Raw genomic sequence first — 19,886 nt, forward strand, 5'->3', positions numbered from 1 at the left:
GTGTGATTTGTGGATTCAAAAGATACATTCCGAGAGTTTTTTTTTTGTAATTTGTAGAAAAGTAGAAAATTTATTTTAAGCTGTAAAAAAATAAAAATCTAAAAGACAGGTATACAATTGTTCCAAACACTCAATAATACTGAATTGTGAAAGGTATGATTGATTGGCTTGGTTAGACAAAATTATTTATGATTTTCCCAATAGTGCTTTGATGTACGGATTTTTGGAGTTTAAGACTTCTTTTTTCAAGCTCGAAACTTTTTTCTCAATTTCTTTCTCCGACAAGGTATCGATATTAAAACTCTTGCACTTGTCCATAAAGTCGTGAATCAACTTTTCACCTTCCTAAAATTTATACGGTACTTTTAAGTATCAAACAAGTTTTTATATAACACAAGTTTAACTTTAAAAGTTACCTTAATGATTTCCTTTTTCTTTTCAGGATCATCTGATCCCTCAAAAACAGCGCCCTGCTGATCCTCGAGTTCCGCTTGTTTTTGTCTTGCAAACTGAGGTTTTGTAAAATTAGCAATGAATCATTGAATATTTGCAACAAGTAGTTTTTAAAAGTATTCAATAATATACAAATTAATACCTCGATAACATCTTCTGGAAAGTTGGCCATTTTAGCGACATGGATTCCAAAACTTTGATCGCAAATACCAGGCTTGACTTTGTACAGCAGCGTAAGCTTGTCAGAAACGATAGCCGTAACGTGGTAATTCTTTGCAGTAGGAACATCTTCTGCGAGTCGTGTGATTTCATGGAAGTGCGTAGCAAAGAGGCAGTACGATTTTATTTCTTTAGCCAAGTGCCTAAGTGAAATAACCGTCAGATAATACATTCTTAAGCTATTATCATATTATCAATGAGCTAATGTGACTATACTTACTCGGCAATCGACCATGCAATTCCACAGCCGTCGTAAGTTGAAGTTCCTCTTCCCAGCTCGTCAATAATTACCAATGAATTGGCAGTAGCCATCTTAAAAAAAAAAAAAAAAAAAAAATTACATACAAGTACGAGATATTTATTACAGAAAAAAATCAATTTTTACATACCCGTATGATAGCAGATGTTTCAACCATCTCAGCCATAAAAGTAGAAAGCCCTTTGATCTGTGAATCATCAGCTCCTATTCTTGCAAGAATAGAATCGAGCAACGATATGGTAGCTTCTTGACATGGTACAAAGCTTCCTATGTGCGCCATAAGTGCTGAAACTCCGATGGATCGGATGTAAGTACTTTTACCTCCCATGTTGGGTCCAGTTACGATAAGGAAACGACTTTCTTTATCGAAAACCACGTCATTAGCAATGTAATTTATTCCTTCCTGATTTTCCAAGCATGGATGTCTGACTTGTACGAGACGAAGCTCTTGATCATCACTAGGTAACATTTTGGGTCGTATGTAGGGGTGATTAGCACATGTTGCTGCTAGCGCGAAAGAATTCAAAACGTCGAGAGTTGCTATAACGTTGCCAAGACTCTTGATAGGAGGAATATAGCCAGCTGCAATAAGAAAATTCAAGTTATTTAGAGATAAATAAAAGCCAAGGATATTAAATGTTTTTTAATATTGAGGCACACACCTGCAGTTTCAACGATCTCAGCAACAATAGTTTTTTGATGAGCGATGTACGAGTTCCTCGCTGTCATGTATTCGTCGTTTAGGTCTTCCAACTTTTGGCTCCTAAATCTTACTCCTCCTTTAATTGAGTCTAAAATAATGTAATTTTTGTTCCTGATGCTCTTTTCTTCTTTCAATGTGATTCTAAAGTGATAGCCATACTGAGGATGAACTTCCAATTTAATGGATTTTCCTGCTTCCATATCCAAATCGTTGGCTGCTTTATTCAATTGAGAATACATCTTTTGTTCTTTTGTATCCATCACCTCCTTTAATTCTGCAAGAAATTTTGTTATCAGAACGATTAATGAGTATTCTCTTGCAGTTCAATAATGGTACTTTTATTTGTATACCCTTTAATTCGTCGTCAAATTCAGCTTTCACCATAAACTCGCCCTTGTCTGCAGCTTCCAAATCAATGGTTTGCTCGACCATCTGTTGAAATTTATCCATCTCCGTGAGATGTTCTTTCAGCGGATCAAGAATCATAGCCTTAACTGCCGCAACGCTCGAAATTTCATCCAGTTTCTGGACCATTTGTGGCAAGTGCATCATGCACAGATAAATCCTAAAACAAAATCCACAAGAGCATATAGCACAAAATTCTTCAGAGACAGCGGAAAAAAAAGAACCAAGTACCACGTACTTGTAGCACTCCTGCAGGCCAGCCTTCTTTCTTCCAAGCTTCTTAGCTAGCTGTTGCAAATCGGGCACGCGCCTTAGGTGTTCCTCGCCAAGCTCGGTCCTCAGATCCGAGTTGTCAAACAGAGTAGCGACAATGTCATGGCGCTCGTTGATGAGCGCAAGGTCGCGCAGCGGCTGTCTTATCCACTGGGCGAGCAAGCGCCGACCCTGGGGTGTGCGACACTTGTCGAGGATCCCCAACACACTAGAGTGCGCCGAGCCAGCTCCGTAGGCACTCAAGGACTCGGTGCGCGGCTCCACGTTCAACGCTTTGATAGCCGCGGTATCGAGGCGCACATAGCGGCTGCGCTCGATCTCGTCCAAGCTGTACTGGTTCTCGTTGCCTTCACCCGTCAGCTGAACGTATAATTTTATTTTATTTTTTTTTTTTCGTCTACTATTATTGAAAAACAAATCAACAACCACGGACTTACGTTCAAGTAACTTATGAGACTGGCCGTCGCCGACATTGCCAGTTTCAAGTTGGTGAGTGGCAGAGCTTGAGCGTTGCGCTGCTGTCCTTTACCGAATCTGATGAGCAAATTGAGATCCTGTATCAGGGAATCCGTACTGAATTCTGCCTTCTTTCTCGGTGTAACGAGGACATTGTTTCGCTCCATGAGCTACGTGGAAAATATACAGTCTTTTAATCCCAGCTTTTTTGTTTTCATACGAATGTATATACATTATAAACTAAAAATCAAGCCTTGCCTGTTTGATCGTTTGAAAATCCGGGTTGGTCTCGCCACCCAGTAACAGACATTCTTTCGGCTTCAGGGACACGACCACTGCCTCGAGATCCACGAAATTCTCGTCGTCCTTGAACTCACACACCGAAATCAAGGTCTTGACCGTATCGATGCAGCTGACACCGACGACCTGATAAGAAAAATCACTTGTAAGGAAAAAAAAAAAAAAAAAAAAAAACGAGCACACGACGCTCTCGAATTCACCTTAGAGGAGCCATCATTGGCGAATCGGACAGCAATGACAGCAGCGACCACGGCGATGTCGGTGTTGCCGAAGAGAATGTCCTCGAACTGTATCAAATTGCCGGGCGAGCCCTTGTACTCGAGCACCCAGTCTTGGTTCTTCTGCGTGCCCTGATTCACGTAGACTTCGACGCGGTACTGCTTGACCAGCAGCAATTCCTTTATAAAGCTCTCAAAGTGGTTCTTGTTTAGCAGGAGTCCGTCGATCTTGCTGTGCTCTATTCGTACGGGGAATCAATGGAACGATTTGTCCGGTTGGTACAGTTTTCAAGAAAAGAAGAAAAGAAGAAAAAGGTACCTGGTCCGATCTTCTTGCAGGGAGCTGTTGACTTGAAGATCTCCTGGGCAGCGAACAGGGCGTCGGATCCATGCAGGGTGTAGTAATCCGCTCGATTGAAGAACCTTATGGTGCTGCTCGGTTTCTGGGAAAAAAACATACGCACATCCCGCGCTTTAGATTATGAGTACGTGGAGGAATTGGGTCGCCCTTTCATCATATGTGCATTACCTACACAGACATACACGTAAATAACTCGCGGGGCGGGAAATGGTGAGTTGTATTCATCTGCGCGCTTTTAACGCAACAGTTATTATTGTCAGTGGAAATAAAAAGAAAGGATGCTCTTCTTCTGGAGGAATTTTCTCTACAGGCACCGCTAATCTTGAGATCAAAAAGGGAAAAACCGATAGAATCAACGATGGATTTCAAACCAAATTTTTCCGAGTTATCAAGGGAAGAAAAAACAAGTAAACAATCGTTGAAACACAGCGTTACGTAAGGATTATCGTTTATCCATCGAACAAATATCGTTCCAGGAAAACACAATTTCGCCTTTGACGCGTATTATACGTATACGTATATTGGGCAGTGCATATTTATCGGGAGGTCAAAGCGTCACATAGCGCGTCGCGTTTCGTATTCGTTAAATGCACGTACACACACAACATGCGTGTAGGGTCTCTTTTAATCGAGCCAGCGGCATTTATATTGGCCGTGTAATTCGATAAACGCCCAATAATAGCTGGCGCCGGAGCCATCGTACTCTCTATTTCTCACAGCAATTTTTTTTTTCTTTTTTTTTTTTTGGGGTCTTATCGTCTTCGCAAACGAAAAAATTTGGCTGATTTGCTTTCCTGGTTGCCAATAGAACCTGCTGCTGATGTATTTTTTGCTGGTTCTTCAAATTTTGATTCGAGACAAAGATTACAAGAGCAAACAAAAAAAAAAAAAAAACTGATTTAAAAACGAATGTGTCGATACTTCCAAGAATAACGCGCGTGTATCATCATCAATCCGCAAAAAAAAAAGTGCGCGACGACCACGACGGAATCTCGATTATTGGGAGTAAACACTTTTTAATCGCGCACACATTTGTACCATAATATGTATGATAAATTATATTTTACGCATGTGTATGTCCATCGTATCGCTGCCAATGCTATGTGTTTTAACCCCGTTTGATACACGACAAGACGGGCCGGGCGGATTTCAAGGTTCTCCGTGGTACTCATGAATGTCGACGATTGAATGATGATGAAAAAAAAAAAAAAAAAGCCCCACAGTACCTATTTCGGGAAAAACAAAAACAAAAAGCCGATGAGATATATATATACCGCGCGTGTACGAGACATGGATTTCCCTGGGTGGCTTTGGGACACGTCGAATCTACGACTACACGAGCTCATTGTCGATGACTAAATAGTGACTTTGCAATCACGATTTTACGGAAGCGAGCGCGTTCGTACGATACGAAAATGGAAAAGAAACAGAAAAATCGGAAGATCAAGGCGTTCTGTGAAACGTACGTGGCGGCAGTCAAAGGAAGGAAGGCATTTAATCTGTGATTTGCTTATCAAGAGAGGAGTTGCGAAATGTATTATGTGACGAGCAAACTCAGGAAAAATCGATCAGCTTGGAAGTGCCGTGGGATTTATCACGTTTATTGAATCGCATACACGATTGGAGGGAAATTTCGCGCGGATTTTGTTGGTACAAGTATACGATGCAGTACATTTTTTTTGCTGAAACGATGAGGTACAATTGTAAAAAATACGAAATGTTTGAAGAATCAATACACGAAAATGTCGTAAGGCGTGAACTAATTTTTTTGCGACCGTTGGACAAACAAGATCATTTTTATTAAAAGTAGGGTATCGCCCGAGACGAGAAATCGAGGACAGGGTGACCGGGACATCTGTATTCTTTCGACAGACGAGCAATATTTTAACGCATCATTCCACAATGTACACATTTCCAATCAATGCCCTTTTGAACTTTCCAGTGATTTTCTACATACATCATTTACATCTATAGTCATCTTGAATAAATATAATCTCACGTTCAACAAAAGTAGACATCCATCAAACGGCAAACTCGATGACGGAGCATCCAGAGTACGTGTATGGTAAAAAGACGAGTCCTTAAAAAGGAGGAGAGAACCGCGCACATCCGAGAAACTCTTTGTCATACGATTTATGAAAAAAGGAAAAAATAGAAGAAAAAAACAGTCACGTATCGAATTATGCATGCTAATCCTTATATAGATCGGTAAGCGCGTGTGTCATCGACGAGGCTGCCTCTCGTCGTGTGTGTTTTGACTATACGGTATAAATACACTTATTTTATGATTTTTCATATACTCTACGTCAAGTCTCAAGGTCATCCCGACGTGTACGGCACGACATACCATTGGGTGTAAAATTTTATTACTTGTTTTGAACGGAAACGTTCGGTTAACTTAAAAATCGCCATAAGTTTGGGACAATCGAACACGTATTTCCAACGAGGATGAAAAATTTAACGATTCATCGATCCGATCGTTTCCAATACTCACTTACTTACGACTGCGAACAATATGCACGAACACACACAGACACACGCGCACGTTCAATTAAGGCACTTGTTTTTCAAATTTATATTTAGACCTGATGGGCATTATTGATTCATTTAGAATTTAAATTTCGTACATCACAATCGCGGGATTTCCAATTCATACGTTTCGATCGAAACAAAATAGTCCAAGTATTGGCCTTCGAGAAGGTACAATTCATTGTTTTACCAAACTTTTCTGTTTATATACTGCACGTATCGAAACCCACCCTTTTTACTTACCCAGCACACACACATATATGTGATTATAATGGCAATTTTTACTGTAAAAAAAAAAAAAAAAAAAAAAAAAAAAATGCTGGTTTATTTCAACAATGCGTATATAAATTGAAATCCATGAAGCGTATAAGTATAACGGTCTAAAAATATGGCACGATTTTCGTCACAGTTGGTTCTAAGCCTCTCAAGCTGCACGCGAGGCCGAAATTAGCTGCTGGAGCCGAGATTCGAGGTCCATGTGGAAGCCAAGAGATTAAAATCTAAATTATTCTTCAATGGTGCAGCGGATCATTGTTTTTTTTTTTTCCCCCTATTCTATTATACTTCGGGGTGATGTTTGTGCAATCGAAAGCGCACGATAAATATCATTGTTTTTTTTTTCTTTCTTTCTTGTACTCTAGAACGAAACTGAAACCCCAATGGTGATGAAAAAAAGAGAGCTGTGACCATAAATTCGAAACAAAACTGCCGATCCATTCGGAACTTATTTTAAGTATAGGTACCGTGTCGCGGCGAGCCTGAAAAAAAAAAAAAAAAAAAAAAAGAAAAGAGCTTCGGATGATATATATACACCAGAGAGGGAGAGCACGTGCAGGGCGCGCGGTGTTTTTGTTGCACGAAAAATCGGGGAGTCCAAGCGACCAACCGATGAAGGATGGAAATGGCTTTCGTGGAAAACTCGTCGAGGAGGAGAGAGAGAGAAAGATGGGAACTCCGTTTGGGTAAAAAGAGACTCGCGAGAGAGAGAGAGCTTGCGAGGAGGGAAAACCTTCAATGTCAGGAGGGCGGAGAGCCAGAAAAAGACAGAAGGTGGGGATGAGGAGGCTGGAGAGCATAAATGATCCGGCGCTGAAGACCGGCAGACTTGTATGTCCGCGAGACCCGTCTGAGCGAGATCAGTTATCGAGCCGCGCGTGGGCCGTTTTTGTACACCCGAGGAGGTGAAGCTTTTTACTCTCCGTTGAGCGCAATTTTTCGCGCTTCCCAGGACATACACATCTGTACGCTCTCGACGGTCTTGTTCCAAGGTACCCAAGTATTCATTTTAAGTTTTGCATGTGGTTTTTCCTCTCGTTTGCCTTTCAATAAGTACACGCTACGCGTGTGGTCCAGTTGTTTGGTAATTTTGTTTTACATTTTTTTCTTCTCCTTAACGTATAAAAATAAAAGTGTGACTCTGCAGTGAACGTTATTTTTGTCTCCCATATCGTACGGATCGGCAGAGCAAAGCTCTTTCAACTTTTACGGATTCGCTAGAGACGCAAGCTTTGGATGTGCATTTTTATGAAAGATAATCACTCAAACGCAAATTTTTGTATCACGTATGTATATGTATACACATTTGCTGTAATATTTGTAACTAATTACATTAGAACCGAGACCTTTACACGTTGGAACTTCCAAGTATCGTAAAAAGGTCGTGGAAGAGCGAGCATGTACTCGGCAAGAGACGCGATAACGCTGTAACATGTGGGTTGGTTAATCAATCGGTCGGGTCGCAGATAAAACTTTACTCGCGTTTGGTCCACGATAACGAAACGCGCGCTGCAAGCTACGTCGCTCGACGAGAAAGTAAAATCCGTATCGCTTTCTTCCCCCCCAGAGACCGGTAGTGGAGAGGAAAAGAGCAAATAAAAGCCAGCAGAGCATCAGCGAGAGGAAACAACCGAGGATGCTGGGACGGGCGCTTTTGGCGTGCGCGCTCCTGGGGCAGGTCCTCGGCGCGCCGACCGACTGCACGGATTACTGCGGCGAGCAGGGCACCAGCTATGGCGGCCAGGCCCGTGACTCGTACGGCAATTCCTACGCCTCCAAGAGCAGCAGCTACGAACACCGGTTGCAGCGCGTGGGTGGCAGGAGCGGCAACAACCAGCTGCAGACCAGCGGTAGATTGGAAAACCTCGACGAGAACGCGGTTGGGGGCAGCAGCGGGCTCGGGCTGAACTTGGACCGGCCGGGCAGCTGGCAGGACGAGAAGCACTACGTGACGGACGACGGCAAAGGCCAGATGAGCTACCGGGCCGGACAGACGGTCACAGGGAACGGGTACTCCAAGTTCGCGGAGCACAGCTACAGCTACGGCACCCACGACTCGCACGCCCGGTTGGCCAACTCGCAGGTCCTGACCACCGCCGAGTTCAACCGGGAACTCGCGAGCATGCGCAACCGTATAGCCAGCTTCATGGGTAGCTTCCACGTGGACGCGGGCTCGGTGGTCAACGCCAATCAGATTGCCGATTTCCGGGACAGAGCAGGTGCCATCAGCAACCAGCTGAACGACGTTTGCAACCAGGTAGACGCGGGTAGCTCCATGTACCAGCAGATACGCGAGATGCAACAGCAATTTGATCAGGACATCGACAGGATGCAGAAACAGATGGAGCGACAGCTCGAGTACCATTCGTCGAGCAGTAGCCAGGTGTACGGCAGCTTTAAATCGTACCCGAGCGCCGGCAGTAGCACCAACAGGCCCGTCGCTGGTAGTAGCTACTCCCAACCCATACAACAGCAGCAGCCGGTCATAAGCGAGGAGAGCGTCGTGAAGCAGCGCCTGGTCGAGGACGAGATCGCCAAGATCCAGAGCCAGGTGTCGAGCTTTTACACGAACTTTGGGCGCGTCGACACTAACGCCCAGTACAAGGTCGACCTTGGCAACCAGGCCGACGCGATAAGCCGGGAACTCGCGAACCTGAAGCTCCAGGCCCTCCAGAGCGAGCACCAGCGCGCCCGTGTCGACAACCTGAGGAGCCACTTCGAGAACTACTTGTCGGAAATTCGCGATCGCATCCACAAGCTCGAGGATAGGCAGCGCGAGGAGGCGGCCCGCCAGCTGGAGATCCGCATACAAGAGGAGAAGAACCACTACGAGGAGAACTTGAGGAACCTCAAGCTCGAGAAGCAGCGCATCGAGAAGGAAGCCGAGGCGGAGCGAGCGCGTCGCGAGGAGGAGCTCTTCCGGGCCCAGGAGGAGGAGGCCGCGCGCAAGGAAGCCGAGGCAGCGGCGGCCAGGCTACGCCAGCAGCAGCAGCAACAGCAGGAGGAAGAGCGTAGAGCGCGGCTCGAGGTCGAGGAGGTGCAGAAAACGGTGCCTCAGTCCGACAGCGTGCAGGGAATCGGGGCTGGCGTTGCCGGCAAGGTCGAGGTCACCGGTAGCTCCAGCTACGAGCACAAAATCAACACTTGGAGCAACACGGGCGGCAGGCACTCCAGTGGCTCCTTCCAGAGCAGCATCGGCGGTGGCCAGAGCAAACCGATACACCAGCAGCAGCAGCACCAGCTGAACGCCCACGTCGACCTTACCGCGGCGACGAGCCGGCTCCAGCAGGAGCTCCACAGGATCCAGAACGAGATCAACAACTTCAACACGCACTCCATGCGGCTGACGGCGGCCAACAGCCAGAGCGTGATTGGCGAGGCCGAACGCCAGGCCGAGTCGTTGCGCCAGAGCATAAGCAATCTCTGCGAGACGAGTAGCAGGTACCAGAACCAGAACATCCAGTCGAGCGCCGAGGAGTTGTCCCAGCGCTTCGAGGACATGGTGCGGTCGCTCGAGCGACAGGCGGCCAACTACCTGGCCAACCCATCCTCGGCCGCGTCGGGCTTCTCCGCCTCGGCCGGCTACACCTCCAGCTCGTCTTACGGCAGCAACGGGGCATACTCGGCCGTCCAGGCGCCGACCATCACCAACGTCGAGTACGAGCACTCAAAGTCAGCCGAGGTCGAGGTCAGCAGGCGACCTCTTTCTTCCGCGTCGTCGCAGAGGTACGTGCAGTCCTCGGGACAACAGAGGGCAGATTGCGTCGAGCACTACGCCGGGCAGCCGTGCGTCGAGACGAGGCCGCAGCAGCAGCAGCAGCGAAGATACCGGAGACAAGCCGAAGGTTGGTACAACGCTGGTTGATCGTTATCCCGTTTGCATACGCAACTGGATCTTTTTTTTTCCTCTATATCATAATCATCATGCATCACGTAACTCTCTTTTTTTTTTCCTTTTTTTTTCTAGTTTCCCCACACATGGGGTTAAATCAGCTAGCGGTGCGACAATCATGAGGCAGACCATGTAGAATGAAAGAAATACGTGTGGTTACATGCATAAGTAAATACATTGCTGCCAAACTATGTAGCCGATCTGTCTGGCTTCGAAACTCGATGATACAATAATAACAATAAATAAAAAGTATTTCTTTGTACAATTTCTTTTTTCTTCAGTTACAAACATTAATCGATAAGTGTCAAGGAGCTTAGTGTGTACTTTATTGAAACCATATCTTTGGTGTCACCGAAAAATCATGTAAATCTAGAACACGACTCGTACTTGTATAATATTTTGTATAAGATAAATAAATACATGTTACGCTAAATACACAACGAGTGCAGATTTCAATTTTCTGACGCAATGTAACCACCTACTTAATCAAAATTCATATTCAATCGAACGTAAAATTTAAGACAAGCTTTTCAAGATAGTAAATAAAATACTCAAGTGATCATTGCCGCACTGAATACATTACAGTCGAGAGAGAATACGTAAATGACTCGTTGACAATGAAGGCAAGTTTTTTTTTAATGACTTTTTAAAGTGTGTTGATTCCTGTTGCGACTACCATAGTATTGATACGCATACAAAATACCTCGAGTTTTCTCAAAGCTGATTATTGCAGTTTTTTTTTCTAATTTCTTCACCCACCCAAAACAATCAAATATCGAAGCCTGAACCTTTCCCTCCGTTTCAGCCAAAGACTTGTACGACCCGGACTTTGACTGGACTCAGCAGCAGCAACAGCAACAACAACCGATCTTCGACGCCAATTACCAGCGTAGCAGGAACGACAACCAAAAACCCTTTCCTGCACCAGAGGAAGAGCCCAAACTGTCCGTAGGCCCGAAACTCGGGGTCTTATCCTTTGGCCCAAAGTCCCGCAACTCGGAAACGGAGAGACAGATAGAAAATCTCGCTGCGCGCATCGCAAGCTACGGCCAATCCGATCGTCCCCAACGTCCCGTCCACAGAGATCGGCAACAGGACGACCTCGCGCAGCGACACGTTGATACTAACGAGTATAAGAGGCCACAGTCTCAAGAGTCAACGATGGACCACGAGAGGCAGCGACAGTCCAGACCATCGTTCTACGGTGGCTTCAACGGCGACCAGTCACGTGGGAACGACAAGAGAGACGAGGAGTCTTTAGAGCACGAGGAGGACGAGTCCGACGAGGAATTTGAGGAGCAAACGGGCGCATCTCACGATCGGAACGGAAGCGAATCGCCTGTAACGTCGGAGAGACCAAAGAACGAGGAGCACGCTCTGGGTAGCGGTGGATTCTACGACAGCCCCGGCTACGTGAGATCGGAGTCGTACAATAGAAACGTTCAGTCCCTGGGAGGGAACTCGGGTGACGATAGTCTTTGGACTGCAGGACAGCAGGGTGGTTCCAAAACTGAAACTCTGGACCGGGATTCGGTTCAGCAAACAGCCGGTCGGGTGAACTTTGGATCGGACAGTCAGCCGGGGAGGCGTTTCTCTTTGCAGAACACTTTTGGGCCACAGGCAACTAACGCTACCCATGAGGCTCTGTTGCTGAGTACGTCAGACAAGCGCAAGGAGGGAGGCGATCGAGCAGTCGAGACGGGTCTTCCGCAATCACTCGAGCAGCCGTCTCATGACGTTTTGGAAATCTTTTATGACGCTCCGAGCACTGACAGTGCTAATACCAAAATGGAAAATGCACGACGCGAAGAGGCGATTGATGCTCGTCCGACATTAAAGGGAAAAGCTGATCAAGGCAATGGAAATGGTAGCCAAGAGAAGCCTTCTGGACCTCACAGAGGGGATTTGCCAGGGCATTCCGAACCATCTATTTCACTGGTTGTAGAAAAGAGTCCACCAGTTGTCATGGAAAAACCTCTTACCACTGAAAACCCGGTATTCGTTACTCCAAAGCCTCTGTCAACTATTGTCCCAGAGCCAATAATTCCAATAGTAACTGAGAAAGCAAAGATTAATAAGGATGACTGTAATCACCAGAAGCCTGTTGTTAGTTATAACTTCAAATTGAGCCATGAGAAATCTATAGTCAATCTGAATGGTAATGATCGTTTATCTGATGTGCAAAATTCAAACAACCAATGGCAACAGAAGACAAGTGACCTTGATGGACTCGGAGAGTCTAGTCAAGCGTTTTTCAATCATCAAAAATACCATCACAACTATTACTACAATCAGTTTAACAATAAATATAAGTTTGATGACCAACAACAAGTTCAACAAATCTGGAATCCAATGAGAACGCTTGAATTGAGTTACCCAATGAGACCTGCAGTTGAATTCAGTGCTCAGAACAAATCTACTGAATTAAGCCACCTTCAAGAGTCATTTAACAAGTTTCATGGGTATCAACGTGAATTTAAAGTAGAAAAGACAGGACAAAACGTGCAGCCAATACCATTTGAAGAAAGTGCGCAATTTTTATCTGGTACACAAAGCAATTATAGGCAAGAAATACAGGAACCCACGTTTTTGCCGTCCAGTCAATGGCATGACTCATTGTCACTAGAAAATAGTGGCCAAAATTCAAAAAGTAGTTTAATAATGGTAGATAATCTACCACCAATAAAGCCATGGATCGAGACAGAGCCAACTTCCACTCAACGTACGTTTTGGAAAAGAGTGGGTCATAAGTTATCATACTCGTACAACAAGGCCAAAGAGAGGGCAAGGACTATCTTTGGCTGAGATAAGAAGCTACAATACAAGCAAACAGACAAGATTTGCTCATCACTTTTAATCTTACGCGTCAGTTCGAGCTGCATAATTAATTTCATTTGGTTTCGAAACATGCATAACATACATTGATACATCTTTATCAGAATGTTGAAAGCATGCAATGGCCTGATTCAACTGTAGTTGTAAGTTTTTTGTTGGGATACCTCAATTTATCTTGATGACAACTCAACACAAAGCTCATTTAATGTACAGTGATCAATGAATTATTGTTGTCATGTACAAAAAATGTAAGATTGTAATGATTAACTACTAAGAAATATTTCGCAATAAAAGGCACGTGACAACAGAACTAATGAAACAATAAATACCTCTGGTAAACTTTTGTAGCATCTAACGAAGCTCTGCTGAGCTCCAGCATCTGCAAAACGAAAATCGAGAATTGTCAACAAAATTCGTTAAAAAAAAAAAAAAAACCGTATTTGGCTAAAACTATGAGATTACCCATGTCAAATTGTTTGGTCGGCACGACAGCAGCCATTTTCGGACGATTTTAAGCCTTGACAGGTTTTTTAAATAACAATATTTTGTTCTTTTCTTGCAACAATTAATAACGATGCACTCTCGACTCTTGTAGATCAGAGAACAAAAAAAAACTCAAACAGTACTTAGGTACCGAGTTTTTGACCTCGTGGTGTGACGATTGACTCAATCACTCAATGATGGATTTCCCGCGCACGTCAGTCGGGTAAAGCTAGGATATCACACTTATTTTTTTTGCGTCAGAAAGGTTAGATCGGACGAATAACAATTAAAGATATAGCACCGCGCCGCCGTCTGCTACCGATTTCTTTCGACAGCCGCATGTTTATATACGTTGTGAAAAATCTGATAAAATCGGCACTATAGTTTATATGTTTTGGTGGATCTTATAACATATTGTAAAAATGGCTAAAAACAAGAGGGTAAACATCAAGGTAGAAGGTTCCAAAAAACCGAAAGTCAATCGGTTGAAAAGTATCAAAAAACAGGAGAAGGTAAACGTTAAACAAAATAGCAAAAACAAAAGTAAAAATCAACTTGTTGACAATGTGATAAGCCAATTGAAAAACAAAATGAACAGAATGAGTGAAATTGTTACATTGGACAAGCAAATTGTTGGGAAAAAAAGCAATAACCGGGATGTTGCAAATAAACCAAGTTCTAACCAAAACGGAGGTTCTAGCAAGAAAAGAAACCGAAGAGCAAACAAGAAAAAAAAGATCTTGGAAAAATTGGTTGCCGGAAGTTTGAGTAGTGACAAGAATAAAAGGCAAAATTCTGTACAAAAGACCGGTGATGGACAGAAGCAAGAAAAGAAAAAACAGAGAAGTAACAAAAAGGTATTGGCTGTCAATAATGCAAACACCAAGCCTAAAGTGAAAAACGTAAAACAAGGAAAAAATCAAGATGTTTCAAAGGATCTACGAAAGGGATTAAACATAGATATACTTAAAAAAATGTTGAAAGAAAAGGAAAATGAAACTCAAGTCAACAAAAAATCTGATCAAGCGAGATCTGCTTCTCCTTTGTCATTGAGAGATAGAATGATGGCTCAGTTAAAAGCTTCTAGATTTAGATTCTTAAACGAGCAAATGTACAATAGCGATAGTTCACAGAGTAAAAAGTTCTTTCAAGATGATCCTCAAGCTTTTTATACTTATCACGAAGGTTACAAAAGTCAGGTGGATAAATGGCCAGTAAATCCATTGGATGTGATTATTGATTCCATCACAAAAATGTTAGTAAAAAAACAGTTACGAAAAACTTGTACATTTATATTTTCTAATTTAAAATGTCATTCATTTTTATAGGCCAAAGGAATACGTGATAGCAGATTTTGGTTGTGGTGATGCTAAACTGGCTGACTCCGTTCCACAGACAGTTCACTCTTTTGATTTAGTAGCTGTTAATGACAAAGTTAAAGCATGTGACATGGCTCATACTCCTCTACTTATTGGTCGTACCAACGTTGTCGTATTTTGTCTATCTCTAATGGGTTCTAATCTTGGAGATTACATATTAGAAGCCAATAGAGTTCTTGAAAAAAAGTAAGTTATTTTCTATATAAAAAAAAAGTCTGTACATGTCAATGACACCATTTAAAATTGTTGATTCTTTTGTTCCAGTGGTATCCTGAAAATAGCAGAAGTTGAAAGTAGATTTGAAAAAGTGGATGATTTTATAAAAACCATGACCAAGTATGGATTTGATAATACCTGGACAGATTTATCAAACAACTTGTTTTACTTTATGGATTTTAAGAAGACAAAGGATGTTTTGAAAAAGGATGCAAACAAACTTCCAGCTTTGACTTTAAAATCTTGTTTGTACAAAAAAAGATGAAGAGTACATTTCTCAACATTTTACTATTAATATATGGCAATACTTTTCATAAATATTACGTGAATTTTTTATAATACTTTAATGCAAGATTTTAATAAAATAAAAAAAGTGTATCATACAAATGCAAACTTCAATCAGTCTAACCTATCGAAAGCTTAAAGTTGCGGTATGAGTTTTATCTTTGTGCACGCTTGAACAAACACACCTATATTTAAAAATGTGTTGTTCTGAAATGCACATTTTTAGAACAATGTATATATAACACATTATCAGGAGTACAGTACATACAAGTAAAACACTCAATACAAATCAACTTAATTTATTGGTAATAGCTTGTTCACAGTATTAGTATTCAAGAAAATGTGTAAAATTGCACTCTTGAATTGTATAAAAGAAAATACTAACATAACTAAAAAAAAAAAAATTTTTAGTTTAATAAATTAAATAAATTAAACATTTCTCCTACAAAGTAAATATAAATTTATAAGCAGAATATTATCACAGTGCACTACTGATGTCTTCACCAGTTATTGTATCGGATATGCTTTACAAATCCACGCCATCTAGGACTGCTGCAACTTCATCTTTTAAATTTTCTACTTTTTCTAATAGTAATAGCTGAAAATTAAATTTTATGTTACCATGGTTTTTTAAATGAACAAATTAAAAATGTTGGATACTTTAAATCAAAATGTTACGATACAGTTAACATTATTAAAAAATTGATTTATACCTTGGCTGCAGAAATAATTTGTGATGCCACTTTTCGTGGTAAATGCTCCATTTTTTTCAACAATTCATCAGGTTTTGATTTTGCTATTGACTGCAATGTTTTGTATCCAGCTTTGTAAAGTTGTTTTGCTCGACCCTTCACGATTTAAAAAATTTTATGTTAGTATTTTAACAAATGTTGTGCAGCAAGTTTGTTTTTAAAAAGGTACCTGTTTAACATATGGTAGCTCCATTAACGGTTCTAACTCTGAAGCACAGCAGTACTGCAACTTATGCCCAAAACTTGTAAATAAATCAGTAAAAGCCCAAAACTCATCTAATTCTTGACAAAATCTAACAATTGAAGAAGAAAACGATGCAGCTGAACTCAATAAATTTTGAATAGTCCCTCTATTAACTTGGAACTTATCAGCGACACTAAACACAGATTCTTGATTCCATAAATCGTACAACATCAGTGTTACATAGAATCTTTGCACAACTTTTTCATTTACTTGCTGAAAACGAAATACGGAGTTTGAGTAAAAGAAAATTAAAATATAGATTGAATTTTTTAAATGAAATTAGTTTTACTTTGGATAAAAACCCTGCTCTCAATTTGTCAACAATGGCTTCAGAGATTCCTAAAAGTCTTGCCACTTGCATTTGATAAGGATTTAGTTTTGTTATCTATGTAATAATCTAAGATTAGAATCAATAAAAGTCATGTTAAAATGCTCTTTCACAAGTACTTACGACGTCATAATATACAGTTCCAACTGGTTTCACCTGATTTGCAATATTATAAGGAGTTAGAAGGTACAAAAGATGAAGATAGTCTACTAGAACTAAGTTTTTTTGAGCTTCTTGCAAATCTTGATATAACACATGTGCCGTGTACAGGTCGATCGATCCTATAATGATAGTTTTCTAGTAATTTAATTTTTTCGTATTGTAATTTGTAACTGATAAAATTTACTTTCATTTTTACCTTTCATGGCAGCTCTTCCAAGGGGACAAAGTTCAATTTCTGTACTGTTGACTAAAGTAGTATATATTTTGTTTTTCTTCTTTTCATTTGCTGGTGAATTTTTTGTCATCGCCAGACTTGTGTCATTCTCGTCACTGCTACTGACAGTTTGTGACGGAAAAATTACAGACGTATTAAGATTTGAAGGAGAGTTTGCTGTATTAGTTTGTTTAACCCTAAGAATACCACTGTTCAAAAGTTGTGTTAGTGCTTTGTCTACAATTTGTTTAACATTAATTCCAAGTTTATCTTCTTGAATTTGTAAAAGTGTTTTCGATATGAGTTCATGTATACTAAGTCTTGTGGTGACCGTTGACAAGAGAACCGAGCTTATTATTAAATTATTGATTCCTCGATCGACTTCCGTGTGAAGAGAGCTTGTAGTATCATTCATCTTGGAACTCAAAAGTTTCCGTACTTTATCAGTATCAGATTTATTACAAATCAATATACTTTCTCCAATTTCCCCAAAACCGGCTCTTCCAGCTCTACCAATCATTTGTTTGTATCGACTTAAGTTTAAAAAATCTGCACCAACATATGGAGATCGCAAAATTACCTAAAATAGAATAACGAGTTCGATTATTCAAGAATTCGTAAACTGTTTATAAAAATTTAATTGACGTAATAAACACACCCTTCTTGCTGGAAGATTGACCCCTGCAGCCAAAGTAGACGTACAGCATAATACACATAATATACCAGACTTGAAAGCTTCTTCTATTAACTTTCTCTCTTCAGCCGTTAGTCCTGAATGGTGGTAAGCTACTCCAAATTTAATTGTTCTTTTAAGAACCGGGCAAAGTCTTCCACCTTCGGTTTCCAGAGTTTTAAGTAGAATATTTTTTTCGTCTACTCTGTGAGATTGTAGAGACGTAAAAAGAACTTGCGTCAAAAGAAGCGACACATTTTCACAATTTCTTTTACTTGGACAAAATATGAGACACGAATCTTTTGGGACCACGTCCATCACAAAGCCACCTAAACAGTCCGGATCTATTTGAAGAGCCTTACTGCTGTACTAAAAGAGAACACAAATATTAAATACCAGATTAGTGAAAGTTTTGAGATTTTAAATAAAAGACCTACTTTATAATTAATTATCTTTTTGTCTGTAAACATTTCTTCTTCATTATAATCGATAAGCCATATTTCGTTTTCACATTTAACATATTCTTTGAAGCTAACTGGTCTGAAATTTCGCACATATACTTCTGCGTTTAAAAAAGCAGCTACTTCTTTTAAATTACCTATCGTCGCACTCATTCCAATTATTGGAATGCTACCTGGAAGTAAAAATGTTTTCAATTATTGTTTACTTTGTTCAGTTGTTATGACATAAAATAAGTTACAGTATACATACTATCACTGTGCATTACTTTCGTTAATAAGCATTCTAGAGTAGCACCTCTTCCTCCAGATTCACCCAATAAGTGTAATTCATCTATTACTACAATCCCCAACTTGAAAAAAAAAAAAAAGTTTTCAATAAAGAATGTATTTCTTATAAACTAGTGTAATATAAAACGTACCTCATTAAGACGGTCTAATTCAATTAAACAATTTATAAGGGATTGTGCCTTTTCAATCGTGCAAACGTAAATAGTTGTTTTGCTTCGTCGTTTTCTAGGTGGATAGCGACCTTTTTCTGCTGCGTATTCCTCTATTAGAAAATTTAGTCCCAAGGCAAAAGGTGTTAATGATTGTATCTAAAAGTGAGGAGTGTTATCATAACATAAACTAACAGAAACTAGCAATATGCATGAGTAAACATACTTTTTCCTGAACCAGAGCAACAAATGGTAGTACAAACATGGCGTTTTTTTTACGGCAAAGAACTTCTTTGAGCATTAGAATTTCGGCAACCAAGGTTTTTCCTCCACTGGTGGGCAGAGCGTATATCAGATTTCGCCTCTCGTGTACAGCCTTAAGATCGAGACACTCTTCCTGCCACTCTGAAAAGATAAAATAAAAAAAGTTCAAAAAAGTTTGAAAAAAAAAAAAAAGAAAAGTTAAACTCACCGTAAAGTTTTTCGATACCATTGTGTTTTTTCATAAGTTCTTTGACTTCGTTAGGCAAGCCATAAAAGGGATATTGACCAGTATCTACCTCAATGTGTTCTTTTAAACTAACATTTCTACGTTTGACAGGTACAATCGAATCATCGTCATCTGCAAACAATTTCGTCCTAAGCCAGTCGATAGACTCGTTCATTTCGTCTTGCACACTGGTGCGATACCGTTTGACAGGATTTCGACGTTTTTTCTCCAAAATCGTAGAGTCCCAGTCAATGTCAATGATATCATCACTCGCAGTTATTGGTAGCACATTAACCTTTAGCACTTCGGCCTCCATCATTTTTCCAAGCTCAGAGTTAACTTCCTCGGAGTCCAGGTGGGCCTGCACGTGGTTTAAAACACTGTCGTGTAAATCCTCATCGCGCTTGGCTGTGTCGACCCTGGAAGCGATTCTGCCGTATTCCGATGCTCCCGAGTTTTATTCCATGTTAACGAATCGTTGATGATGAGGCTTTCACCAAGTGTTGCAATTTTCTGTCAAGATTTAGGCATTTAACACAAAAAGTCAACACGTTATAACACGTTGAATGTATTTCGTGGTATA

The 19,886-nt window shown here is 41.1% G+C and overlaps 4 protein-coding genes across 4 annotated transcripts; 2 read left to right on the forward strand and 2 right to left on the reverse strand.

Annotated features, from left to right (window-relative positions):
• Positions 1–36: 36 nt before the first annotated feature.
• Positions 37–13,879, reverse strand: spel1 (DNA mismatch repair protein spel1). Its single transcript, XM_014364065.2, has 14 exons — positions 13,642–13,879; positions 13,509–13,558; positions 3,606–3,729; positions 3,269–3,525; positions 3,027–3,194; positions 2,750–2,938; positions 2,278–2,672; positions 1,985–2,199; positions 1,594–1,908; positions 1,062–1,513; positions 893–984; positions 596–815; positions 417–509; positions 37–345 (listed from the first exon to the last, which is right to left on the reverse strand). The coding sequence occupies exons 1-14, from the start codon at positions 13,676–13,678 to the stop codon at positions 187–189; spliced, it is 2,766 nt and encodes a 921-aa protein (XP_014219551.2). The 5' UTR covers positions 13,679–13,879; the 3' UTR covers positions 37–186.
• LOC106647593 (uncharacterized) lies at positions 7,263–13,489 on the forward strand. Its single transcript, XM_014364063.2, has 3 exons — positions 7,263–7,444; positions 8,020–10,297; positions 11,150–13,489. The coding sequence occupies exons 2-3, from the start codon at positions 8,089–8,091 to the stop codon at positions 13,147–13,149; spliced, it is 4,209 nt and encodes a 1,402-aa protein (XP_014219549.2). The 5' UTR covers positions 7,263–7,444; positions 8,020–8,088; the 3' UTR covers positions 13,150–13,489.
• On the forward strand, positions 13,580–15,614 carry LOC106647595 (uncharacterized). Its single transcript, XM_014364066.2, has 3 exons — positions 13,580–14,917; positions 14,991–15,227; positions 15,306–15,614. The coding sequence occupies exons 1-3, from the start codon at positions 14,085–14,087 to the stop codon at positions 15,520–15,522; spliced, it is 1,287 nt and encodes a 428-aa protein (XP_014219552.2). The 5' UTR covers positions 13,580–14,084; the 3' UTR covers positions 15,523–15,614.
• Positions 15,615–15,987: 373 nt separating this feature from the next.
• Positions 15,988–19,876, reverse strand: mus301 (mutagen-sensitive 301). Its single transcript, XM_014363862.2, has 12 exons — positions 19,286–19,876; positions 19,040–19,218; positions 18,796–18,972; positions 18,627–18,726; positions 18,353–18,549; positions 17,901–18,284; positions 17,225–17,822; positions 16,990–17,147; positions 16,828–16,923; positions 16,464–16,751; positions 16,256–16,390; positions 15,988–16,140 (listed from the first exon to the last, which is right to left on the reverse strand). The coding sequence occupies exons 1-12, from the start codon at positions 19,620–19,622 to the stop codon at positions 16,069–16,071; spliced, it is 2,721 nt and encodes a 906-aa protein (XP_014219348.2). The 5' UTR covers positions 19,623–19,876; the 3' UTR covers positions 15,988–16,068.
• Positions 19,877–19,886: the final 10 nt, after the last annotated feature.

The sequence above is a fragment of the Copidosoma floridanum genome, unplaced genomic scaffold (genome assembly GCF_036245765.1).
Source record: "Copidosoma floridanum isolate Cflo_tuat_1 unplaced genomic scaffold, Cflo_Japanese_pri ptg000007l, whole genome shotgun sequence".
In the NCBI taxonomy this organism is placed as follows: Eukaryota; Metazoa; Arthropoda; class Insecta; order Hymenoptera; family Encyrtidae; genus Copidosoma; species Copidosoma floridanum.

What these genes read in the sequence shown, in the direction of transcription:
- mus301 (XM_014363862.2), bottom strand. Translation starts at nt 19,622, where the DNA reads ATGATGGAGGCCGAAGTGCTAAAGGTTAATGTGCTACCAATAACTGCG. An exon ending in TTGCTCTGGTTCAGGAAAAA is followed by an intron (nt 18,973 to 19,039) that starts GTATGTTTACTC and finishes CCTCACTTTTAG; the next exon opens with ATACAATCATTAACACCTTT. An exon ending in AAATTATTTCTGCAGCCAAG is followed by an intron (nt 16,141 to 16,255) that starts GTATAAATCAAT and finishes TTTAATTTTCAG; the next exon opens with CTATTACTATTAGAAAAAGT.
- LOC106647595 (XM_014364066.2), top strand. Translation starts at nt 14,085, where the DNA reads ATGGCTAAAAACAAGAGGGTAAACATCAAGGTAGAAGGTTCCAAAAAA. An exon ending in ATTGATTCCATCACAAAAAT is followed by an intron (nt 14,918 to 14,990) that starts GTTAGTAAAAAA and finishes TCATTTTTATAG; the next exon opens with GCCAAAGGAATACGTGATAG. An exon ending in AATAGAGTTCTTGAAAAAAA is followed by an intron (nt 15,228 to 15,305) that starts GTAAGTTATTTT and finishes CTTTTGTTCCAG; the next exon opens with TGGTATCCTGAAAATAGCAG.
- spel1 (XM_014364065.2), bottom strand. Translation starts at nt 13,678, where the DNA reads ATGGCTGCTGTCGTGCCGACCAAACAATTTGACATGG. An exon ending in CTGCAAGAAGATCGGACCAG is followed by an intron (nt 3,526 to 3,605) that starts GTACCTTTTTCT and finishes CCGTACGAATAG; the next exon opens with AGCACAGCAAGATCGACGGA. An exon ending in AAACATCTGCTATCATACGG is followed by an intron (nt 985 to 1,061) that starts GTATGTAAAAAT and finishes TTTTTTTTTAAG; the next exon opens with ATGGCTACTGCCAATTCATT.
- LOC106647593 (XM_014364063.2), top strand. Translation starts at nt 8,089, where the DNA reads ATGCTGGGACGGGCGCTTTTGGCGTGCGCGCTCCTGGGGCAGGTCCTC. An exon ending in ATACCGGAGACAAGCCGAAG is followed by an intron (nt 10,298 to 11,149) that starts GTTGGTACAACG and finishes CCTCCGTTTCAG; the next exon opens with CCAAAGACTTGTACGACCCG.